The 23402-nt window shown below is 56.7% G+C and overlaps 1 protein-coding gene across 3 annotated transcripts in view; it reads left to right on the top strand.

Moving 5' to 3' along the window:
- The first annotated feature begins 2727 nt into the window (after positions 1-2727).
- Positions 2728-23402, top strand: part of LOC138392868 (solute carrier family 22 member 4) — a 40956-nt gene continuing 20281 nt past the window's right edge. For 2 of the 3 annotated variants that reach the window (XM_069483596.1, XM_069483598.1), the window contains exons 1-3: positions 2840-3325; positions 18611-18714; positions 19559-19713. In XM_069483596.1, coding sequence (XP_069339697.1) covers positions 2933-3325; positions 18611-18714; positions 19559-19713 — 652 coding nt within the window. In that variant the 5' untranslated portion in view covers positions 2840-2932. Of the gene's footprint in view, positions 3326-18610; positions 18715-19558; positions 19714-23402 lie in introns of all 3 variants that reach the window. The other variant, XM_069483597.1, reaches the window with a different exon arrangement.

Here is a 23402-nt window from a genome sequence, read left to right on the forward strand (position 1 = left end):
CCACAGGGTCTGTCTGTGGCAGTGGCTAATAGACCATGGTCTTCCTCCTACATCGGCAGATGATCAGGTGATACTTGACTGTAACAATGGCAACAGCAGCACCCCCCAAGTCAAGAGCTCGTGAGAAGGCAGATGACAGCTGCCACAGTGAAAAATAGTATTTCTTCATGAATTTCCCAGATCAAGGCCAGTTCTCAGGCGCAGAGCCTATTGATTTACGGGAAGGCCCAGTCTCTTCATGGAAGAATCTTCCAATGCTGCCCGAAGGACACATGAGATTATTTCCCCAATCTTTCCCCGTGAGCAATCTCTGGTCTTCTACCCGAGTAAGTCTGGCCGGGAGGAGGGAAAGGAGCCAGACCTTCAAGGGCGGTTGGGTGCAGCGTGTGAGCTGGGATCAGTGCTGGGGGGTGGAAACTCTAGCATGGTCCCCCAGTTAAATGGAGGGCTCGTGAAAGCCAGATGACAAGCAGAGTTCTCACGCAAACAGATCCAATGAGTCTGAAGACGGCACGCTCTCCTGGCTCCCTGGTCCCTAAGTAGGTAACTGAGACACACTAGTTCTAGCAGCTGGTGGGACCCTACCATTTTACTCCCTGTCCTAGTAAGAGCCACTGTGGGTGGAAGTGCTAAAGGGAAGCCCCTGACGCTTACCCCACCTTTCTGACTGATTCACTAAGTCAGAAGTGAAACCACACCCTGGGTAGAATTGCGGAGATTAGTGCCAACATCAAAGATTTTCTTCTCAATGTCCTTCCGTAAGGAGGAGCAAAACCTGTTTGCTCTGATGTGGGAATAAAAGCAGCACGTACTCAATCTCTCGCCCTGGTTATGTTAATTCTCCTTCTCTCTGTCACAGCAAAGTACCTAGTGATGTTTGTTGTCTCAGTATTCCACGGGACATCATGGTGGTCCACCGTATTGGTGACATCACGCTACCTTGACCTAGTGGGCAGGAGTAAGCGAGTGCTCAGATGTCCTGGTGAGACAATTCAGGAAAACTGAATTGGTCATTTTGTGTCGGTTTATGCACGGACAGAGCAGCTGCCATGACTGGGGGCTTTGTGGTTTCACTACTTGGGTCAAGGAGGTCCCTTTTGGCTGCGAGTCTACGCACTGTGTCATCCATAGAGAAATGCTGGCTAGCCGAAAAATGTCACCTGAACTAGACAACGTTTTGCAGTACATGATTAAAATTATCAACTACGGCGGGGCGAGGTGGCTCACACCTGTAATCCTAGCACTCTGGGAGGCCGAGGTGGAAGGATCGCTCGAGGTCAGGAGTTCGAGACCAGCCTGAGCAAGAGCAAGACCCCATCTCTACTAAAAATAGAAACAAATGATCTGGACAGCTAAAAATATATATAGAAAAAATTAGCGGGGCATGGTGGCGCATGCCTGTATTCCCAGCTCCTTGGGAGGCTGAGGCAGGAGGATCGCTTGAGCCCAGGAGTTTGAAGTTGCTGTGAGCTAGGCTGACACCACGGCACTGGTGAGACTCTGTCCCGCTCCCCCGCCCCCAAGAAAAGAAATGTCCCTTGGCCTCTTAATCGGGGTCTAGAGAAGCAAACATACTCGGGCAAAACCTCCAGAGAGGTGGGCTCTTCAGCCTGTCAATTTCGTCTGCTCATGGACCAGGACTCGGGCTCCAGCCCCAGGCCGGCTGGCACCGCAGAAGAAGGACCTTAGGTCTGGGCACCCTATGATCAAAAAGAGCGGGCTGGGAGTGGGGCGAGGCGTGGTTCCCGCTGGATCTGAGCGCCAACCCGCGTGTTCTCCTCCCCTTCCCCCTCCCTCTCTCCCTCCTCCTCCCCGTCCCCTCCCCCGTCCCTCCGTTCCCGGACTGGGGGCGGCCCTTCTGCGAACAGAAGCCCTCGCAGGGAGAGCAGCCTCGGCAACCCGCCCTGATAAAAGGCCCCGTGGCCCTGAGGCGAGCGAGAGGATCAGAACCAGAACCGGGCACGACAGCGGCGCCCCCGTGACTGCTCCTGCAACAGGCAGGCTCGGGGTTGGCATCTTCTCTGGAGGCCCCAGGAGGACCTCGGGACGGTCCCGGGAGAACCGGCAGCCCCTGCCCCTCCCCTCGGTCTGGGCCTGTCCCTGACGCGCTGTGACCTTGCTCGTCCCCTCCAGGCCCTGGCCTGTCTCCCCCGTTCAGCGGGAGGCTCCTGGCTGTCCTGAGGCCGCCTCCCCGGCGCCGCCGGCCCTGGTTGACTCGAGCCCTCCCGGGCCGCGTGCGGAGCGCGCTCGCTGTCGGCCGCTGTGGCCACTTGAGCCGGGCGCCGGCAGAGCGCGCGCCCCTGTCACCCTGCCGCCCGCAGAGGTTTCCCGGAACCGACTCCACTGACTCGCGCGTCCGTGTCCCGCGTGTGGCCGCCTGAACTCCGACTCCGGATCGGAAGGGACCGCGGAGGGAACCTGCCCCGGGCCAGGGCTGGGGCGACCTCGCAGGGACCTTGCACCTCGGCCTCGGCTGCTCCCTTCTCCCGCCCTCCCACTAGGGCACAGGTCCGGGAGGTCCGCGCTCCGGGGTGGCCGGGGACAGCCCGGGTCTCCAAAGCGGAGCGCTCCCTCCCGCGCACGCGGGCGGCGGAGCCGGCTGGAAGCCCGGTGGGTGCGGAGCTGGGCGCACCGGGCGCGGAGCACAGGGCGGAGCCGGCACAGAGCCCCGCCCCGGCCGCCGCGCCCGCCCCCGCGCCCGGCCTGGCATGGGGGTGTGGTCCCGCGGTGGCAGCAAGCTTTGCTCCGAGCTCCTGGGAACGTTCCAACCCCGCTGCCCGTTTCCCGGGAACGGCTCCGGCAGCGCGCCCCAACCCTGCAGCCCGCCTGAGCCCCGGAACGTGCTGACACCCTCGGGGGACGCCCCGGCCCCAAGACTCTGTCCCGCGAGCTCTTACCACCCCAGTTGCAAGCTGCGGAGGGCGGCGGGAAGATGCGGGACTACGACGAGGTGATCGCCCTCCTGGGCGAGTGGGGGCCCTTCCAGCGCCTCATCTTCTTCCTGCTCAGCGCCAGCATCGTCCCCAACGGCTTCAATGGCATGTCAGTCGTGTTCCTGGCCGGGACCCCCGAGCACCGCTGCCGGGTGCCGGACGCCGCGAACCTGAGCAGCGCGTGGCGCAACCACAGTGTCCCGCTGCGGCTGCAGGACGGACGCATGGTGCCCCACAGCTGCCGCCGCTACCGGCTCGCCGCCATCGCCAACTTCTCGGCGCTCGGGCTGGAGCCGGGGCGCGACGTGGACCTGGAGCAGCTGGAGCAGGAGAGCTGCCTGGACGGCTGGGAGTTCAGCCGGGACGTCTACCTGTCCACCATCGTGACCGAGGTGGGTGCCCGCCCCTTCTGGGGCCGAGGAGGGGACCGGGTCAGCCCCCTTGAGACTCCCTGCAGCGCCCGGCCAGCGCGTCGCCCGCTCACACCTGCCCGGTTGTGCTTCTAGCAACAGGTGCGCGCTCCGGGGGGCAGGACTCGCAGGACTCGCTCTGGGCTCATTCCTGGATGGTTCTGTCCAGGAAGGGGCTGATGAAGAAGAGACTGTTGTGACCAACTGTCTTTTCCTCTCCGAGTTTCACAATAGATGAAGTTTCCCAAGGGCCTAGATGCTGCCCTGGGGAGGCCCAGCCCCCGACTGCCCAGACAGAGCCTGAGTCACCTTCCTGTCAGGGACGGGAGGGGTGAGCGGCTCTGCTGAGCGCAGATGCAGACACACACACAACAGTCTGCGGCCTGTTCCCCGGCCACAGCCTTCTGGAGGTGTGAGGACGTGTACCGCTCTGCCAGCTACCTTGTGGGGAAGCTTGGGGTCCTGTCCCGAGGCCCCAGTTTCTCCGAAAGGAAGCAAAGGGCCTGCTGGTGCTGGTTGGGTACAAGGAAGCAGAGAAGGCACAACCCTGGCCCCAGGGCACTCAAGGCGGGCTGGACCCACAGAGACTCCTCTGAGCATAGGGCCAGCCGGTGGGCAGGGACTGCGGCTTGTGCTGCCAGCCCCGTAGCATCCTAAGGGCTTGGTGGCAGGTTTTCTCAGTTCCAGGAATCAGGACACACTTCCCCTGCTATTTTTCCTGTTTCATGTCTGGAGAGGACCGGGATATGCTGGATCAGGGCACACCCTGCTTCTGGCGGGAGCGTCCTCACAGCCTGGAGCGTCCTCACAGCCTGCGAGGGTGGGATTTCCCTGCTTCTAGCTCCTCCTCTGCTCTATGTTCCTCCCAAGAAAAACCTAAGAGTGGCCTCTGCTGGTCCTCTAGCCCTTTCCCTCTGTGCAACGTGACAGTCATCAGACATTGTGCCCGGCCTTGCGCTGGGCACGGGCCCTGCCCTCAGAGCTCAGATGCTGTGTTAAAAAGTGCTAATAACAGCCCTGGTTAGCAGTGGGGTTCTGGAGCCCGATTTCCAACCCTGGCTGGCTTGCTGTGTGGCCTGGGGTAAATAAATTACCCTCTCTGTGGGATAACAAGGTGAGGAAATACTCCGAGATAGGGTGATAGAATTTGAGCTGAGTCTGAAAATATGGGTGGTACCTGTCTAGGCAAAGGACATGGCAGATTCTGGGAATGGAATTCCCACAGATCAGGGTGGCTGGAGCTCAAGGGAGGACAGGTGAGACTAGAAATTCCCCCAGGGGCCAGTTGATAGCAGCCCTTGTAGGGATATTGAGGAGTTGACAGGTAGGATACACCATATGCAAAGATGCTCCAGTCACTAATCATTAGGGAAATGCAGATCAAAACCACAGAGAGATGCCACGAGGATGGCCACTATCAAAAAGCAGAAAATGTCAAGTGTTGGTGAGGATGTGGAGAAATTGGAACTCTTGTGCGCTGCTGATGGGAATTTAAAATGGTGCAGCTGCTGTGGAAAATAGTATGGTGGTCCCTCAAAAAATTAAAACAGACTTAGCATATGAGCCAGCAATGCCAGTTCTGGCTGTATGTCCAGAGTAATTTACAGCAAGGTCTCAAGGAGACATTTGCACGCCCGTGTCCATGGCAGCACCATTCACAACAGCCAAAGGTAAAAGCAACCTGGATGTTCATCAACGGATGAATGGACGAACATAATGTGATGTACACAAACACCGTTACAATGTTATACATACAATGTTGTCATGCCATTCAGCTGTAAGAGGGAAGTAAATTCTGACACAGGCTACAACATGGATGAACCGTGAGGATATTACACTTAGTGAAATAAGCCAGTCACAAAAAGACAAATATTGTGTGATTTTACTTACATGAGTTATAAAGAGTAGTCACACTCACAGAAGCAGAAAGTAGATGGTACCAGCCTGAGCAAGAGCAAGACCCCGTATCTACTAAAAATAGAAAGAAATTATATGGACAGCTAAAAATATATATAGGAAAAAATTAGCCGGGCTTGGTGCTGCATGCCTGTAGTCCCAGCTACTCGGGAGGCTGAGGCAGGAGGATCACTTGAGCCCAGGAGTCTGAGGTTGCTGTGAGCTAGGCTGACCCACGGCACTCACGCTAGCCTGGGCAAAAGAGCGAGACTCTGTCTCAAAAAAAAAAAAAAAAAAAGAAAAAGAAAGAAAGTAGATGGTGGTTGCCAGGGGCTGGGAGAAGGGAGGAGCCGGTGGGGGGTGGGGGTTGTTTAATCGGCATAGAGTTTCAGTCTTGGAGGATGAAAGGAGTTCTGGAGACTGATTACACAGCAGTGTGAATGCTATTGAACTGTACGCTTAAAAATAGTTAAGATGGGCCAGGCGTGGTGGCTCACACCTGTAATCCCAGCATTTTGGGAGGCAGAAGTGGGAGGATCACTTGAGGCTATGAGTTTGAGACTAGCCTGTGCAACACAGAAAGACACTGTCTCTACAAGAAATTAAGAAAAATTAGCCGGGCGTGGTGGCACGCACCTGTAGTCCTGCTACTTGGGGGGCGGAGGCAGGAGGGTCCCTTAAGCTCCAGGAGTTCAGTCGCACCACTGCACTTCAACCTGGATGACAGAGCAAGACCCTGTCTCAGAAAAAAAAAAAAAAAATTGGTTGAGATGGTAAATTTTAGCTTATGTATATTTTGTCACAATTTTTAGTAGGGATAATAAGAGTGCCCACCTCATCTGAGTTGTTGGGAGGACGCAGTAAGATCACGCCACACACTCCATCACTTGGGGGCCGGCACAGAGTCTGGCACCAGAAAATGGGCACCATAGGTGTGTGGGGAGCAGTGGTAAGGGCGGGACCTCAACACCCCCTTGCCTTCGCCCTGGCTGGGCACTGTGGGCGCTGTCCTAAGGTCCAGGTTGTGGCCAGTCCAACAGGTGACGAGAGTTGCTGGAGGCTGAGCCTCTCTCCCCACAGTGGCAGCTCCGGGGCTCAGAGAATAGGGCTTAGGTCCAAATCCGCGCTGACGTGCCCAGGGCCAGCGGGAAGAACGGCCTCGGCTCCCCGCACGGCCAGGCCCGAGGCCCCTGAGCAGCTTCTCTGCATCCGGCTGACCCGATACAGGCAGAGGGTTGTCCCCACTGGTACCTCTGCCTTGCACCCTGGGCCAGGATCTCCCAATGGGCATACCCTCGGGGACAGAGACGCCGGCCCGAACTGCCCCCCGACCCTCCACGGGAAGCAAGGTCAGCCGGCTGATGGCACGTGCTGCTGTAGAAATGCCAAGAGGTAGGAATCGGTGTCTGAGTTGGGACCCGGGTGAGCACGTCTGGCTGTGCGCGCATGTATGTGTGAGGTGCGTCCTTCCTCAGGGCGGATGGTGAAGGCCAATTTATTTGTCCTGGCAGTTCCTAAGAATCAAATTAGTTTTTAGACTTTATTTTAAAATGATTTTTGATTTGGAGAAAAGTTATAAAAATAGTACAGGGAGTTCACGTATAGCCACTGATGTTAACAATTTAAATACCTGTAACCCATTTATCAAAACGAGGAAGTTAACATTGGTTACAATAGTGTTAACTAAACTACACACCCTGTTTGAATTTCACCAGTTTTTCCACTAATGTCCTTTTTCTCTTCTAGGATTCAATTCAGAATTCCACCCTGTATTTAGTTGTCATGTCTCAGTCTCCAGTGTGTGACTCTTCCTCAGTCTTCCCTTATCTTTCATGACCTTGGTATTTTTTATGAGTTATTTTGATGAATGTCCCTCAATTTGGGTTTGTGTAATTTTTCTCATGATTAGATTGAGTTATGTACTTTTTGGTTAGAATACCACGGAAATGATGCTATATCCTCAGGGCATTGCTATATCTTATTACTGGTGATGTTAACCTTGATCACCTGGTTAGGTTGATGTCTTCTGGATTTCTCCACTATACAGTTACTATTTTTCCCTCCACAAGTAATAAATATCTTAAGAGAGATACTTTGCGATCATATAAAATTCTGGGTCCCCTAAATTTTTACCTGCTGATTTTCACATTCATCACTCGACCTTGACCCAAGCAACCATGACTGTGGCGTTTGCCTAGTGATGATTCTGCAGTTCCCGCACTCCTCCTGCATTTGGGAATTGGACTTCTGAAAAGAATAGCTTCCCCTCCACATCCATTTATTAATTTATGCAATTATAAACTTATATCAGTATAGGCTCCTGCAAATTTATCTTATTCCATCAGTTATAATCTAATACTACCCTTATTTATTTTGTTGTTCTAGTTGTTCCAGCTGAGACCAGGTTATTTTTTCACTTTAAGAATAAAGGATGTAAAAACCCAGAGTAAGGTCCTCCGTCCGTCTCTGAAGTCAGGCCTGGGGGAGGCCGTGTCTGCCCGGGGCAGGAGCGCCAGGCATGCCGAGTAGCTCAGGTTCCGCTGGGCTGCAGCTGGGCAGGGGCAGGGACTAGTGGGATCTGGGTGGGGCTGAAGCTCCTGTTGGAGGAGGAAGGGCCCAGCATCCCAGTCAGTCTGTCTGATGACGGGAGCCTTGTCACTGAGACCCACCATGGTGGCCAGGCCCCAGTCTCCCTGGGCCTGGCCCTCCATACAGCCCCTCAGCGCCAAGACCCCAGAGAGCACAGGCCCTACGCGTGCGCAGGCTCACAGGCCTCCTGCCCTGAGGCTGAAGGAGCAGGAAGAGCAGCGACTGCCCTGCTCTCTAGGGGCTTCCGTTCACCGGCGGGACCACCGGGCAGGCAGCAGAGGTGAGCCTGGCTCCTGGCCAGCATGGGCTGGCCTTTGCCGCAGCATGTCCTCTTTGCCCATGGGACATCAACAGGTAGCCTTGACCCCCTAGTCCCCGGGCTGGGAAAATGGAGGCAGTCACCTTGGAGCCGGACACTGATGTCCCCAGGCCTCATGCTCCAGAGGCCGTAGGGGAGCCCTGTGTGCTGAGGACTAGCCTCCCCGGCAGGCCACAGTGGCCTGAGACAGGGCTGCTGTCGCCAGCCCGCGTGTACCTCTGTCCTCTTCTGCAGCTGGCTGTGTCGTCTGGGGGCTGTGGGTGGAGGTGCGGGTGCAGGCGAGACAGCCACCAGCAAAGGGCCTGGACCGCTGCAGGCACCAGCCCTGTGTCGCCTTTCCTGGGACCTGGGGTCAGGGCAGAGACGGCGGGGACGTACTGACTCCCCACCCACAGCCTGAGGGCTCAGCCCCTGCTCGCGCTGAGCTGCTGGGAGCCACCAGCACGGGCATAACGAGACAAATGGAACCTGGCACGTGGCCGGCCACCGCCTGGGACGTCACACAGCAGCTCTGAAGCATGTGCCTGCCCTGGGGTCGGGGGGACTCCGGCAAAGGGGGAGCTGTGAGTGAGGGGCAGGGACGCTGCCCACTGGCGTGGAGCCCCGCTGTCGGGGACAGTCCAAACAGTAACCCGGGTGCTCAGCCAAGTCCCTCCGGCAGATTCCGAAGGGGATAAAGCGTGAGCATCTCCAGCCCCAGCCAGTCCCGGCGAGGTTTTCCTTTCCAGTCAACGCTTTAGAAAGCAGATCTCGCTGGAGAACGGAGGGCGCAGACCCAGGGCTCGCCCTGCTCGGCCTGGACCTGCTCCCTGTTTGTTTATCAGCCGCCTCGCCGAAGAGTTTGCCTGTTGCCGCTCAGCTGTGTTGTCTGCTGCCGACACAGGGATCCGAGTGTGTCTTTGTCCAGAGGCTGCTTCACCTGCGCCTCCTGCCAAGTTCCTGGGTACACAGACTTTGTTTGTGCCTCCCGGTGGGCAGCGGAACCCTCAGACAGAGTCCAAGGTGGCGTGTTGACAAGAACACGGCGGGGCGGGGCGGGGCGGAGGAGCTCTGGGGCCCGGGCCCCCGCGGCACGATGCACTGTTTGTGTTTAGGCGAATGCAGGCCTGCCGTGTCATCGAACGCTGCAGCGTGGGTTTACGCGGGTCTCCGGAGCCCCGAAGAGAGGCAAGGACCCCCGCTGGGCACAGAGACGGGCTGGGGAGAATGGAGGTTCTGGGGAAAGGCTGGACTGGGCCACATGCCCTGGCGAGAGGCACAGACAGCCCAAGGCTGGCGGCTCCTGCTCAGTGTGTGCAGGGTGGGGGCAGGTCACAGCGGCACCTTCCAGAGCTTCCTCAGTGCCAAGTGGCTGGCGCAGCCCCGGGCCATGTGCTCACGTCCTCAGCGAGGAGCCCGGAGGAGCTGTGGCCGGTCTAACGCCAGGATTCGAGGACGGAGCCGAGCCCCGAGCGGCCCTCCCGCTCCCACCCCTCCTCCTGCTCAGACTCACTGGGTCTGTCGCCTCGGTTCAGCCTCTGGTGACCACAGAACCCTGCTCTGAGGCTTCTCCACCGATGGTGGCTTTTTCTTTACCTCTAATCGAAAGAAAGACAGGACATTGTAAGGTTTAGCAGCCTCCTGGCTCAGCTATTTATAAATGGAAATATAAGTAGAAGAATTAAATAGCCAAAAAAGATTAACCCGCAAAATGGGAGAAAATATCAGCAAATCACATATCTGATAAAGGACTTGTATCCAGAATATTAAAATAACACTTACAACTCAACAGTGAAAGACAACCTGATTTTAACATGGGTACAATCACTTGCCCCTTTTGGAGAATAGATATTTTCCTAAAGAAATACAAATAAATAAGCACATGGCAAGATTCTCAGACTTCGGAATGGCGGCGTGAGGAGCTCCGCAGACCTGCCCCCCCACCCCCCGTGAAGCCACCATAACTGGTGGAAATTTTGTGCATGTAAAATGCACGCACACGCACAGGCACACACTTAGTCTCTGGGAATTGTCCCGAGGACAGGCAGCAACGAAGACACACTTACTCAGGAAAGTCTATTTCTTGGTGAGACGAGGAGTCTGCGTCACTTGCGTCACAACACGTCCGCCTCCCTCCCTGCACACAAGGGGGACGCGCCTCCCTAGGGCGTGTGGCCACGAAAGCAGCTCTCTGTCCACTCAGCTCCCAAAGGACACAGTCTCACCAAGAGGGACCACCAGTGCCCACCCTCACCCCCCTCTGCATCCTCCAGGTGCAACCAGGAGCTCGGAGGACCTCGTCCTCCACCCGCCTCCACTCTCGCGGTGGCGGCTCTGCTCGGGTGCCACGGGTCAGGAATGTCGGGGCCTCGGTCTCCCTCATCCAGCCCATTCCCAGGGCAGAGGTTCCACAGCAGGAGAGCCGAGCCGAAAAGAACAGAGGCCGCCGCCTCCACCCAGTGTCCCACCCGTAAAGCAGGTGTCACCCGGAGGGGAACGGGCCACTTCCCTGCCCACGGCTCGGAGCCGTGGCTCAGAGATTTTGCCAGGGGGAGAGAGAGTCCCAAAGTACAGAGAACGCTGAAACTGTCCCCACAGGAACTAACTTTGTCTGAAACAGAGTGTGTGGAAGGTCAGGCCTAAGATTGCTCCTGAAAACAGGGAGATTTGGCTGGTGAGCAACCGAGAGGATTCTGGTAGCTCCGTTAGAATAACCAGCTATCCCACAGGGCAGCCGGTTTACCAGAAGGAACCAGAGAAACAAACAGCCAAGAGAAGCCCTTGTGGAGTTAGAACAAGTCTTAAAGACTTGCCTCAAAAACTACTCCCGGAAAGGGGCTTGAATTCCACTGGATTAGACTGTGGGACAAGGTATGCTCCAGGACACAGCTGAAATCAATAAAGTGACCGGCTAGCAACTAAAGAGCTTAAGTGCTGGGTGAGATACCAGCTGCTGTAGCTGAATAGAAAGATCAGGGAAATGGGGATGGGGGGTTATTGGTACCCAGGGTTTCTATAACATGTTGTCTAAAATGCCCAGTTTTTAACAAAAAATTACAAGACATGCAAAAAACAGGAAAGTATGATCCACACACGGGGAAAAAAACAGGCAACGGAAACTTCTTGAGAAGGCTCACATGTCAGGTTTAACAAAGACTTAAAAGCAGCCGTTATAAATATGTTCAAAGAAGTAATAGAATCATGCTTTTAAAAGCAAAAGGGGCCAGGCACGGTGGCCACGTGGCCTCCCAAATCCCAGTGCTTTAGGAGGCTGAGGTGAGAGGATCGTTTTAGGCCAGGAGTTCAAGAGCAGCCTGGGCAACATAGCAAAGCCTTGTCTCTACAAAAAAATTAAAAAATTAGCCAAGTGTGTGGCACGTGCCTGTAGTCCTAGCTACTCAGAAGGCTGAGGGTCGCTTGAGGTTGCAGTGAACCATGATGACGCCACTGCACTCCAGCCTGGGCAGCACAGCAAGACCCTGTCCCTAAAATAAGTAAATAAACAAAATAAAAGAATGTATAATGACAATATCTCACCAAAGACAGAATATCAATAAAGAGAGAGAAATTACATTTGTATAAAAAAGAACTGAGTAGAAATTCTGGAGTAAAAATGTACAATAACTGAAAATAAAAACCCACTCGAGGGCCTTAACAGGTAGAAGAACGAATCTGCAAACTTGAAGATACAGGATTGGGAACTGTGCAATCCAAAGAACAAGGAGGAAAAGAGGAATAAGACAACGAACAGCGCCTCAGAGAACTGTGCAAAACCAGTTAGCACAGGACGGTGTGTGCTGGGATCCTAGAAGGAAGCGGGAGAGAGAGAGGAGCAGGAAGAAATTCTCAAGGAAATAATGGCTGAAAACTTCCCAGGTTTGTTGGGAAACATTGATCTGCACGATCCTGACACATCGTGTTAAAACCGCAGAAGGACAGAGAGAAAGGGAAAATTTTGAAAGTAGCAAAAATATGATTTCTGTACAAGAGAACCGGGGTGAGATTAACGTTTGACTTCGCGGTAGAAGTCACAGAAAACAGAAGGCGGAGGCTGGAACAGTCTGGAACAGTCTGGGTGCTGCAAGGAAACAACGACCGGCCGGGAATCACGTCTCCAACAAAACCGTCTCCCAGAAACGAGATAAAGACATTCTGAAATACACAGAAACGGAGCAAATTTGTTTCTACCAGAGCTGTCTTACAAGAAATATTAAAGGAAGCTCTTCAGGAATAAATTTAACCAAAAAATTGCAAAACTTATACTTTGAAAACTACAAAATGTCATTGAGAGAAATTTTAAAAGACCTAAACAAATGGGAAAACCTCCCATGCTCGTTCATGGAGCAGAAAACTTGCTGTTAGGGTGGCACCAGCCCCGAAATTGATAAGCACATTCAGTGCAGAGATGTTCAACATCATTAGTCATTAGAGAAAAGCAAATGAAAACCTCAATGAGATACCTCTTCGTCCGCACTGGCATGGCGAAAATTAAAGACACAGTAGCAAGTGTTGGTAGAGATGTGGAGAAATTGAAACCCTCATTCGTCACCGTTGGGAATATAAAATGGTGAAGCCACTTTGGAGAGCGGATGTGGAGTTCGTCAAAAGGTCAAACATAGATTTGCCAACATGACCCGACCATTCCACTACTACGTATGTACCCAAGGGAAATAAAAACATATGTCCACACAAAATTTTGTATATGAATATTCACAGCATTATTCATAGTAGTCAAAAAAGTGTAAACAACCCAGATATCTTCAACTGGTGAACAGATAAATAAAATGCGGTATGCCCATACTGTGGAATATTATTCAACCATGAAAAGGAATGAGGTCCTGACACACGGTACGGCAGCGTGGATGGGCCTTGAAAACATTATACTAAATGAAAGAAGCTGGTCACAACAGACCACATATGGCATGAGTCCATCTACATGAAATGCCCAGAACAGGCAGATTCATAGACTCATAAAGTAGATTAGTGGCTGCCAGGGGCTGGGAGAAGGTAACAGGGAGTGACTGCAGTGGGTATGGGTTTCTTTCAGGGGTAATGAAAATGTTCTAAAATTAGATACTGTGCTAGGTGTGGAGGTTCATGCCTAGAATCCCAGCATTTTGGGAGGCTGAGGCAGGAGGATCACTTGAGGCCAGGAGTCCAAGACCAACCTGCGCAACATAGCAAGACCTCGTCTTTACAAAAAGTATTATTGAAAAATTAGCAGGGCATGGTGGTGCACGCCTGTGGTCCCAGCGACTCAGGAGGCTGAGGCAGGAGGATCACTTGAGCCCGGGAGTTTGAGATTGCAGTGAGCTAAGATGATGCTACTAAACTCCAGCCTGGGTGACAGAGAAAGACCCTGTTTCAAAAATAAATAAGGAAAGAAATAAAGAAATAAAATTAAATAATGCTGGTGGTTGCACAACTCTGTGAGTATACTAAAACCTACTGAATTGTACACTTTAAAAAGAGTAAATTTTATGGTATGTAAATTATATCTCAATAAAGCTGTTACAAACAAAAAGAATTCAATAGCCAGAGTTTTTTGTTGTGTTTTTTGTTTCTGCAGATGGTCAAGAAATTTTCAGCTTTAAATCACAATCAAGTTATAAAGATGGAACTGGGGTAGATGTATATTCTATCATTAACTAACGATTATCAATACTTTTCTTTCCCCCTGGAATGAAGGATAACTATGAGAAGACACGATAGAAATCTATTTTTCATTCTTAAATGGACCGTTGTTAATTTTTCATGCACAGTCATCTCTGGGATTGAAGTGCATTTATAAAGCGATTTAATACCTTGTGGTAAGAGTGTTTCTAGTTTTTAGTAATGGAATGGAAGAGTTTTTACTTCTTAAAATTTCTTCTGCCTGGTCAGGTTTATTTATTTATTTATTTTTTGAGACAGAGTCTCACTCTGTTGCCCGGGCTAGAGTGAGTGCCGTGGCGTCAGCCTAGCTCACAGCAACCTCAGACTCCTGGGCTCAAGCGATCCTCCTGCCTCAGCCTCCCGAGTAGCTGGGACTACAGGCACGCGCCCCCATGCCCGGCTAATTTTTTCTATATATATTTTTAGTTGTCCATATAATTTCTTTCTGTTTTTAGTAGAGACGGGGTCTCGCTCTTGCTCAGGCTGGCCTAGTGAGGTTTAAATACAACCTGCTGCACTTACTCGTGCCGCCGCCCCAAGTCCTGGTTTTGCTTAGACACAGGCACAGGCGAGGCAGCTGCCACTCAACGAGGCCCATAATGTGTGCGACGCTCCACTGACGTTTCCTGCCCGCGGCGCACAGCAAACCCAGGGCGGGTCTTACTGTCACCTCTTTGGAGATAGGAAGCAGGCGGACAGTGGTGAACGGGCGAAGTCACGCAGCCAGAAGTGGCAGAACCCGAGGAACCTGTGCTCTTTGCCCAACACCAGGCTGCCTTCCAGAGTGTTCCGTTCCAGCAGGTCAGAGGAGCTGCGCTTATCTTTATGATCCTTACGGCTTTGGCAAAAGTGAAAATTGCCAGACTTTGGCTACTCAGAGTTCAAGGTGAGGGTGATTTTCGAAGTACAGTGCGATACTCCCTGGCCCAGAACCAGACATTTTCCAACCTGATTTTCTGTTATTCCTAATTGTTCGACATGCATTCGTCAACAATTTGTTAAGCATCCACTGTGTGCCTAGCCCGCTGTATTGACCATCTAAAATACGATTACACGGACGATTCAGGTTCTTACGTTGGAGGAGGATGAGGAGACGGCCTTGTTTCCTCTAGCCAGACGCAGGAACAAAGCGGCCTGGAACAGAGCCCGCCCTGCCCGGGGCTGCAGGGCTCCTGCATACACACGTGCACGTCTGATCCGTGCTGCAAAGCGTGCTCGACCTTGAGCCTCGTGAGGGCAGGGACCACGTCTTTCCTGCGCCCCGTGCAGAGCCTGGCCCGGAGCAGGTGCTGCCGTCAGGGCTGAGTGAGCTCACCCGGCAACCCGGCCGCTTGCTGCCTGGCTGGTGCCTTCATCTCCTCGTGTCAGAGGAGGGGAGAGTCCCCGTTCCCCACGGCGACTCTGCGATTCCGTGAGACAACACACGCACCCGGCGAGCACCCAACACACCGTGGTTGTCACTCCTGTCACTGTCACTATGAGGAGGAGTGACAGGCACATTCTTCTACGCCAAGAGAGGCCTCCCAAACCCTCTGACCTTGGGACCTGGATTTTGTTTCTTAAAGCAGAGATGAAGGCCACAGGGCCCAACTGTAACACCTGGAGCTCACTCTGCTCTGCCGTGAGAACGTTGGGCTGAGCCCCTGGGGGTGGGACAGCACAGTGACCGGGGACAGCTCACCCAGCGTCCCGCCCCCTGCTCAGCCTGGCCAGGCCGTCACGTCCCACCTCTCTGGGGCCGGGCGGTGAGCGTGTTTGGGAATGTTCGCATCTGCTGGGAAGCGCAGCCCGGGACAGGCCAGCCCCTGGCCAGGACAGCCACCACCGGCCTCTGAGCTGACGATGTGCATGTGTGTTTGTGTGTGCATGTGTGTTCACGTGTGCAGGGACCCCCAGGGACAGTTCTGTCCCCTCAAGGAAAGGACTGTCTCCCACTGGGCCTACCGTGTCACTGCTAACCACAGGGAGCTCTCGATGCTGTGGCTAGTGGGGCCCTAAGACAGGGCCTGGCCTCCCCGAGAACAGCCCCTTGGGGTCAAGGGCCTCTCTCTGGGCTGGCAGCTTTTGGACCCCGGCCCCACGAGCCCCAGCTGGAACTCTGTCTGCCAATCCTGTGTCCCAAGACCAGGCCCCTGGCAGCTTTCCAAAAAGCCTTCTTGGGCACAACTCCACGAGGGAGAACCTAGCCCTAGAGCCAACCATGGGCAGCCATGGGGTCTAGCTACCTTGCCCCGCTGGTTGTAAGCAGGGTCCCCAAAGGCAGACAGCACCTCGCATGGGCTTGGGACAGACGGCCGCTGCGTGCACAGGGCCTTCTCCTCGCTACGTGACGCTGCAGTGGCTTCCTGGGCCCCTTTTCCAGGATGGAGGTGGACCTAAAGCGGTGGCTGCTCGTCCTCCAGGAAAGAGGGTGACGGGAGCTGGCAGTCACCTCAGCCTTCGCAGGGCCCCAGCCCAGGACGCCACCTCTGCTCCATCCCCCAGGAGACCAGGCCTAACCCACTCCAGGGCCGGCGCCGTGGGAGTGCAGCTGTGCAGTCACGCCAAGCCCGCACTTGGTTTCGACGCTCTGCTATTGCTGTCTTGAAATTCTTAGTAATTTTTGAACGAGGGGGTCTGCAGATTAGGGAGCCAGTCCCGTCCACCGACTGCTCACGCCATGCCTGGCTCCACATCTGACAGCCTCCCTTGCCCTTTCCGTCCCTCAATCCCGTCTGTCTGCCCCTGCGGCAAAGTCCCGACGGGAAAGTACTTGAAAACCACAAAGGGGAGACGCACCTGGAGGAGCTTTTCTGCTCAGCTGCAGGTGAATGGACACAGCTGATAACAGACACAGACGCGCTGCCAAGCCGGAGCCGCGGTGGAGGCCTGTCTGCCCAGTCCTGGGGTCACATTCCTCGACGAAGTGTCGGGGATCACATTTGACAGGCTCATTTTGTCCTGCCTTTAGGGTACAGTCCCAAGCAGCACCTGGGGATGAGACTGGGCTCTCTGCTTGTCCACTTACTGGCTATGACGTCAGACAAATCCCGTCCCAAAGCCTCAGTTTAATCTTCTGCAAAATGGGTCACACTTTACATCCTGAGGCTTTGGGGCCTCAACTGCCCGTCTCCCTGCGTGTCCGGGGCGGACCCCACGCTCTTTTCTGAAGTTTGGCCGGTATTTTTAGAGGGAGGTGGCACATGGGCTCTCTACCACTTCTGATCTGTGGGCTGGCAGAGGACACGGATCTAGCCAGACAGCTCTAGAGGGTTCCTTCCCCTTTTCCCTGACGCTCGTGCAGGGAGCTCAGGTGGGGCAGCCCGCTCTGGATCCGGTCTCGGATTTATCAGCGGCCCTTACCTGAGGGGTAGAGCCGAGTTCCTGGCCCAGGTGGTTTTCCTGCTGCAGAGCTGGGTGCTGGCGTCCTGTCGTGGCCGGCCTGTGAGCACGGCGGCAGGCGGCCTCGTGAGTCTTACTGTGTCTTTAGGACAGGCGTGTTCTCAAAGACAGGGTCCTCGACATCGCAGAGGGGCCCCTTTGTGGAGGAAGTACGTGAGGAGAGTTCTCTCGGGTCTCAGCTCTCAGAAAAGCTGTGCTCCTGCCCAGGGACTTTACCCCTTGGGCACTGGGACCCCTCTGGGAGCTGCTGGGACCCTCAGCGCTGGGTCTGGGACCCTGGCAGGCAACAGGCCCGTGGGCGAGACCGTCTGGGCTCAGCCTTCCCTGCGCTTAGCGTTGCAACCTCCCCCCTCGACTTTCTGTCTGCTCTGAGTCCCGTAGCCTTTTGTTGGCACGTTTCTGCTGTGTGAGCTCCATAAACTCCCTGCTGCAGAACCGGGTGTGATGTAAACAGGGGAATTCATGTTTAAATCTACCGCATTTCCCGGGGAGTTGTGAGGATTGAAAACCGAATTGCATTGCAAATGGCGAATGGAGCTGGGGTGGGTGGGAGGCCGGGGGTCTTTCCTCTCATCTCGCCACAGACAGCACCTCCCCACCCCCAACCACCAGGCCCCAAGTATTCACCGCACCTGTTGTTGTTTTTTTAAATACATGAACGGTCACTAAACACACTTTGGAGTCTTTGCAGCCGCCCTTGAGATTTCATCAAATTGGCTTGAGAGCTGAGAACTGAAACTGTGGCTGAAACTGTCACCTTGTGGACGCATGACAGGGACGACAGGGACGTGTCAGGGCAGCTGCGCCCACAGGCCCTGAGGAACGGGAGGGGCCACAGGGAGGGCCCCCAGGGAGGGGCTGCACTTCCGGAAAGGCCCCGCGGGAAGGAGGGTGTGGGCGGGGGCAGGGGGGAGCTGGGGAGCCCTGGGGAGGGGAGCAGCCCCGGCCCCCACCGTGGGGCCCTGAATCGGGCCCAGGCTTGGCCGAGGTGGGCGTGGACCAGGGCCACGGAGGTTTCCAGAAGAGTCTGCTCGGAAAATGAAGTCGCAGAGCCCCTGGGACCTCATGCACTTTGCAATACGGGAGACAAAACTTTCACCCGTGGACCCATGACTGTGCCCCCTGCCCCGCCCATGACTGTGCCCCCTGCCCCGCCCCTTCCGGCTTTTCGGACACTGTCCCTCCCTGCCCGGCGCCCTCTGAAGGGGCAGAGCCACCTTGGCGTCTCGGCTGAGCATCACCAGGCACAGCGGTGGCCCCCGCGTGCTGCTGTGACGTGACGTCAGCAGAGTGGGCACCGTCACCACCTCTCAGAGGACGCCGAGTCTCAGGGAGGGCAGCGGCGGGTCTCGGGGGGCCTGTGCCCTCTGCACGCAGGCAGCAGCTGGCGCAGGGAGGGGCCGGGGCTGCGGGGGGCCGGGCTCACCCCTCGCGTGTCTCCCCGGCAGTGGAACCTGGTGTGTGAGGAGGACTGGAAGCCGCCGCTCACCACCTCCCTGTTCTTCGTGGGCGTCCTGCTGGGCTCCTTCGTGTGCGGGCAGCTGTCGGACAGGTGAGGACCCCGAGAGCACCGGCCGGTGGGACAGGGCCCTGGCTCACCTGCTGCCTGTCTCGGGCTGCGGCTGGACTCAGGGTATTTCTGCCCAGAGGAGGGAGGACCCTGAGGCCACCGAGTCCGTGCTGGGAGGAGGCCTGACCTTGCCTTCAGCCCCCACGGCCGGCCGGCACCTGCTTTGGTCCGGTCACCCTGCCTCGTACCCCCAGGGGTTCGGCCGGACATGAGGAGGGTCTACTGACCCCCCCGGAAACCACAGTCCTCAGACCACAAGCCCTGTGACAGCACACGATGCTGCCGTCACCACTGCCCTCCCGGCTGTGGGCCGGGCCGCTGGCTGCACCCGGGGCCACGGGGCTGACCCGGGCTGGTTCTGGGCCTGATGGAGCTCCCAGGCTGGGGGAGACGCTGTCTCAGCCCAGGAGACGTGTCCCCCGGCCCCCACGTGTTCTGTGGGATTGCTGGATGGCACTGTTGCAGGGAGCCCCCTAGAGGAGTGCCTGTCCCTCCCCAGGCCGACAGCCGAGCCCTGAGTCTGGAAAATGGGCAGGAGACTGTTCCGATCACACCTGCGCTCTGTGCTGCCCACGCTCAGCTGTCAGAATGTGAGACTAAGCCTGCCACCGACTGCGGGGTCACCGGCAGATACTGCTGAAAGGAAGCTGGAATCAGAAGGTGCCTCCTGAGCAGACGCATGCCTGAGGCCACTAGGAGGAAGCGGAGAGCTGTGACAGGGAGAACAGCCTGCGGTGACGCCTGACTCAGGGCTCCCAACACACCGTGAGTTACAGCCGCGTGCAGCCTCCACACCTCACGTTCTGTGTTCTGCTGTGTTCCGCAGGTTTGGCAGGAAGAACATTCTCTTCACAACCATGGCCGTGCAAACCGGCTTCAGCTTCCTGCAGATTTTCTCCGTCAACTGGGAGATGTTCACCGTGTTATTTGTCATCGTGGGCGTGGGCCAGATCTCCAACTACGTGGTGGCCTTCATACTCGGTAGGAACGGCTCTGAGACGGAGGGCCTCCCTCAAACCCTCTTACGGCCAGGAAGGAGGAAGCCCCTGGACTGAGCCTCCACAGCTTGACGGGCCTGAGCGCCTGTGTGCGGGGGGAGGGTAGCCTTGGGTTCGTCACGCCAGTGCTGGACACGGCAGGCACTGGGAGCCACCTCTGTGCTGGGCCCTGAATAACGGTGGAGAATAAGAGCTGGAGCCAGGCCGGGCGCGGTGGCTCACGCCTGTAATCCCAGCACTCTGGGAGGCCAAGGCAGGAGGATCTCTCGAGGTCAGGAGTTCGAGACCAGCCTGAGCAAGAGCGAGACCCCGTCTCTACTAAAAATAGTAAAAATTAGCTGGGTGTGCTGGTGCACACCTGTAGTCCCAGCTACTCGGGAGGCTGAGGCAGGAGGATCGCTTGAGCCCAGGAGTTTGAGGTTGCAGTGAGCTAGGCTGACGCCACGGCACTCTAGCCTGGGCAACAGAGTGAGACTTTATCTCAAAAAAGAATAAGCTGGAGCTGGTAAGAACCAGCCACAAAACAGAGACACGTTCTCGGGAGCACAGGCTCGGGAGAGGTGCAGGAGTCTAGGGGAGGGACAGCCTGGAGATGTCTTTGCTCTGAGCTGTGAAGGCTTGAGGCCCATGAAGGGACTGGGGTGGCTGGTGAGACCAGTACGCAGGTCGGGGAGGCACAGGCCAGGCGGGGAGTCCCACCCCAGCCGCCATCGCTGAGATCCGGCCTCACCCTGCGTCAGGGCCCCCGAGGAGCATATCAGCTGAGCGCAGGCCAAGCCCCTTCTCCACTGATACTGGTCCTGTCTCCTATCAGCCACAAGGCCACGCAGAGGCCCCGGGGCCCCAGCGGCTTCCCCTGGGAGGGAGCGAGGTGAGCCCAGGCCACCCGCAGGGGTGAGAGACCCCAACATGCTCTCTGAGCCCTCCATACGGGCAGGGGAGAGAAGGGGAGATGAGGACCATCCTGGGACGATAGACACCAGTTCCCAGAATCTCTAGTGCGACAATATTTTCTAGTTGGCTCGCACAGCCCCCGTTTGTCCCCGTTGCCACGGTTGATTATCAGTAGTGTCCCTTAACATAGGTCTAAGGATTCTCCTGCTCTGCAGAGTCCGCATGTGCTCAGGCGGCTGACTGCTGTGAGGGTGCGGCTGGCTCCCTGGCGTTGGGGACGCTGTGTTTTCTCAGCTGTGTGCACACCCTCTGCCAGGTTGCCAACACGGAATTGCTTGAGTTCCACTCCTTTAATTATTTGTGACGAGCTCCGTGCCACCGCCAGGCCTCTGAGGGAGGAGGTGGGCAGAGGCTGCCGAGCCCCACGGCCCAGGGGGCTCACTGCCCTCCTGCCCGCAGGGGAAGAGGGGCCAGAGCGTCTTGAGGGTCATCTGTGTGGAGGCACAGGGGGCTTCAGGCCAGCGCTGGAGACTGGGGGAATTTAGAACAGAAATTGCAACCTCCTACTGCCTCTGGCCCCAAGATCCCGGGATTCCTGGCATAGCAGAGTCTATTGTTCTCACGCTCTAAGTCCCCAGAATCTGTCTTCCTGGGGTGACCCTCCCTGTACCTGAAAAGCCCAACGTGTGGCTCTGTGAGGGCCAGACCCAAACCCAAAACCTAATGGGCCTGCCTACAACAGAGGGCTCTGCCCACGGCCAGCAGACCCACGTCACAGGGGACCCGAAGGACCATCTGGGATGGAGGGGCAGTGAGTCGTGGTGAAGCCAGAGAGGCTCTATCACTGGGACTGGCAGCCAGGCGGGGCCTGTGCCAGGCGGTGGCATCCCCGGGCTCTGTGTGGCAGTTGGCACCGAGACCAGGTGGTGGCATCCCCGGGCTGGTAGGGTGGTCGGCACGGAGACCTACCTTCGCAGTGGCATCCCTGGGCTCTGTGTGGCGGTTGGCACCGAGACCAGGCGGCGGCATCCCCGGGCTGGTAGGGTGGTTGGCACTGAGACCAGGTGGTGGCATTCCCGGGCTCGTAGGGTGGTCGGCACCGAGACCTGGCGGTGGCATCCCCGGGCTGGTAGGGTGGTCGGCACCGAGACCTACCTTTGCAGTGGCATCCCCGGGCTCTGTGTGGCAGTTGGCACTGAGACCTGGCGGTGGCATCCCCAGGTTGTGTCGCGTTCGGCACCGAGACCAGGTGGTGGCATCCCCGGGCTCTGTGTGGCGATTGGCACTGAGATCTGGTGGTGGCATCCCCAGGTTGTGTCTCGGTCGGCACCGAGACCAGGCGGTGGAATCCCTGGGCTCTGTGTGGCAGTCGGCACCGAGACCAGGCGGTGGCATCCCCGGGCTCGTAGGGTGGTCGGCACCGAGACCTACCTTTGCAGTGGCACAGGTGCTCTGCAGCCTGGAGCCTCCCCTCTGCCCGTGGGGGAGACGGGAGCGACACCCCGGGCTCCCTGTGGGACAGACCTGCCCCGCTGGCCCCGACACGACCATCTGCTCCCCCCAGCTCCCCCCGCAGCTGTGGCCCCATGTGCAGGGCAGCGGCGAGCAGAGGGCGGAGGGAGGTGAGGCCGTGGGAGATACTCAGAGCCAGGGCTGCGGCAGCATCAGGCAGGTGAGACGCCAGGTGCGGGGACTCGCTATCAGCCCGCACGAGGAGGAGGAGGAGGAGGAGGAGCGCGGGGCGGGGGGGGGGGGGGGGGGGCTCACTGTCAGCGGGGGGCCAGGCCTGCCCCAGGGAGCTCTGGGAGCCTCTGTGGCTGTCGTTTTACTCCACTGGGCTCTGCAGGGAATTGCTAGCTTTGGTGTCCTGGTGTGGGACCTGTGTTGGGTGTCAGGTTTGAGAGTGTCACTAAAACCAGCCTGCCCTGGAACAGCCGGGCGGGGAACACAGTGTGAGACCGGGTGGCCTCTGGCCTCGCCGCAGTGCAGCAGCGCTCTCTGGTGTTTCGGGGCCAAAACAGCCAAATTCCAGGTTTTATTTGACTAAAATAAACCAAAGGGTGGGGTCACACACAGGGAAGGGTGTGACAGGGCTCCGCCAGGACAATCTCCAGTCTTGGGATCTTCACGTTAATTCCAGAAGCCGAATCACTCGCCCTCTCAAAGCAGGGCAGAAACGGGTCCTCTTGTCCTGCTCTTTAAAGATGATCGAGCCTCCCAGAGCGGCTCAGAGCCACAGGGGACTAGGACAGACAGGGCCGTGCCCCCAAACAGCGTAACTCAGACACCCGGGAGCGAAGCTGCGGCCAGAATGACGCTGGCGTAGGAGGAAATGACAGCTCAGGACCAAGGACGCTGCCCCAGCCACGCCAGCTCCCTGCACCGTCCCCCGTTTCCCGGAAGGAACGGCCCCGATTCTGGGTGACATGCCAGCAGCGCAGGCTGCCTTGCCCCGCAGCGAGGTGCTTCCGTGAATCCTGCGTGGAAAGTTGCCCGTCTCCAGTCCCCACCGGCTCGCTAACTCGGGATCTCTCGGGGCTTCTCGCATCAGCGCCCTCCCCACGCGCTGTCTTTGGGCAGCTGAGCCGGCAAAGCTGAGGTCTGATGCTCCTCCCTGCGCTGAGCGTGTGGCTGATGGGGCATCTGCCTTCCCAGCTCTGGCTACCGGGAAGCTCCGGCCCAGGGTCCCTGGTCCCTCCCCACATCCTGGCAGCTGCGCGAGGTCTCAGTTCCTGAGCCGGGCCTGCCACAGGCCTCTGCTGGCCGTTCACAGAGGGG

This window comes from Eulemur rufifrons, chromosome 10, assembly GCF_041146395.1.
Source record: "Eulemur rufifrons isolate Redbay chromosome 10, OSU_ERuf_1, whole genome shotgun sequence".
Taxonomy (NCBI): domain Eukaryota; kingdom Metazoa; phylum Chordata; class Mammalia; order Primates; family Lemuridae; genus Eulemur; species Eulemur rufifrons.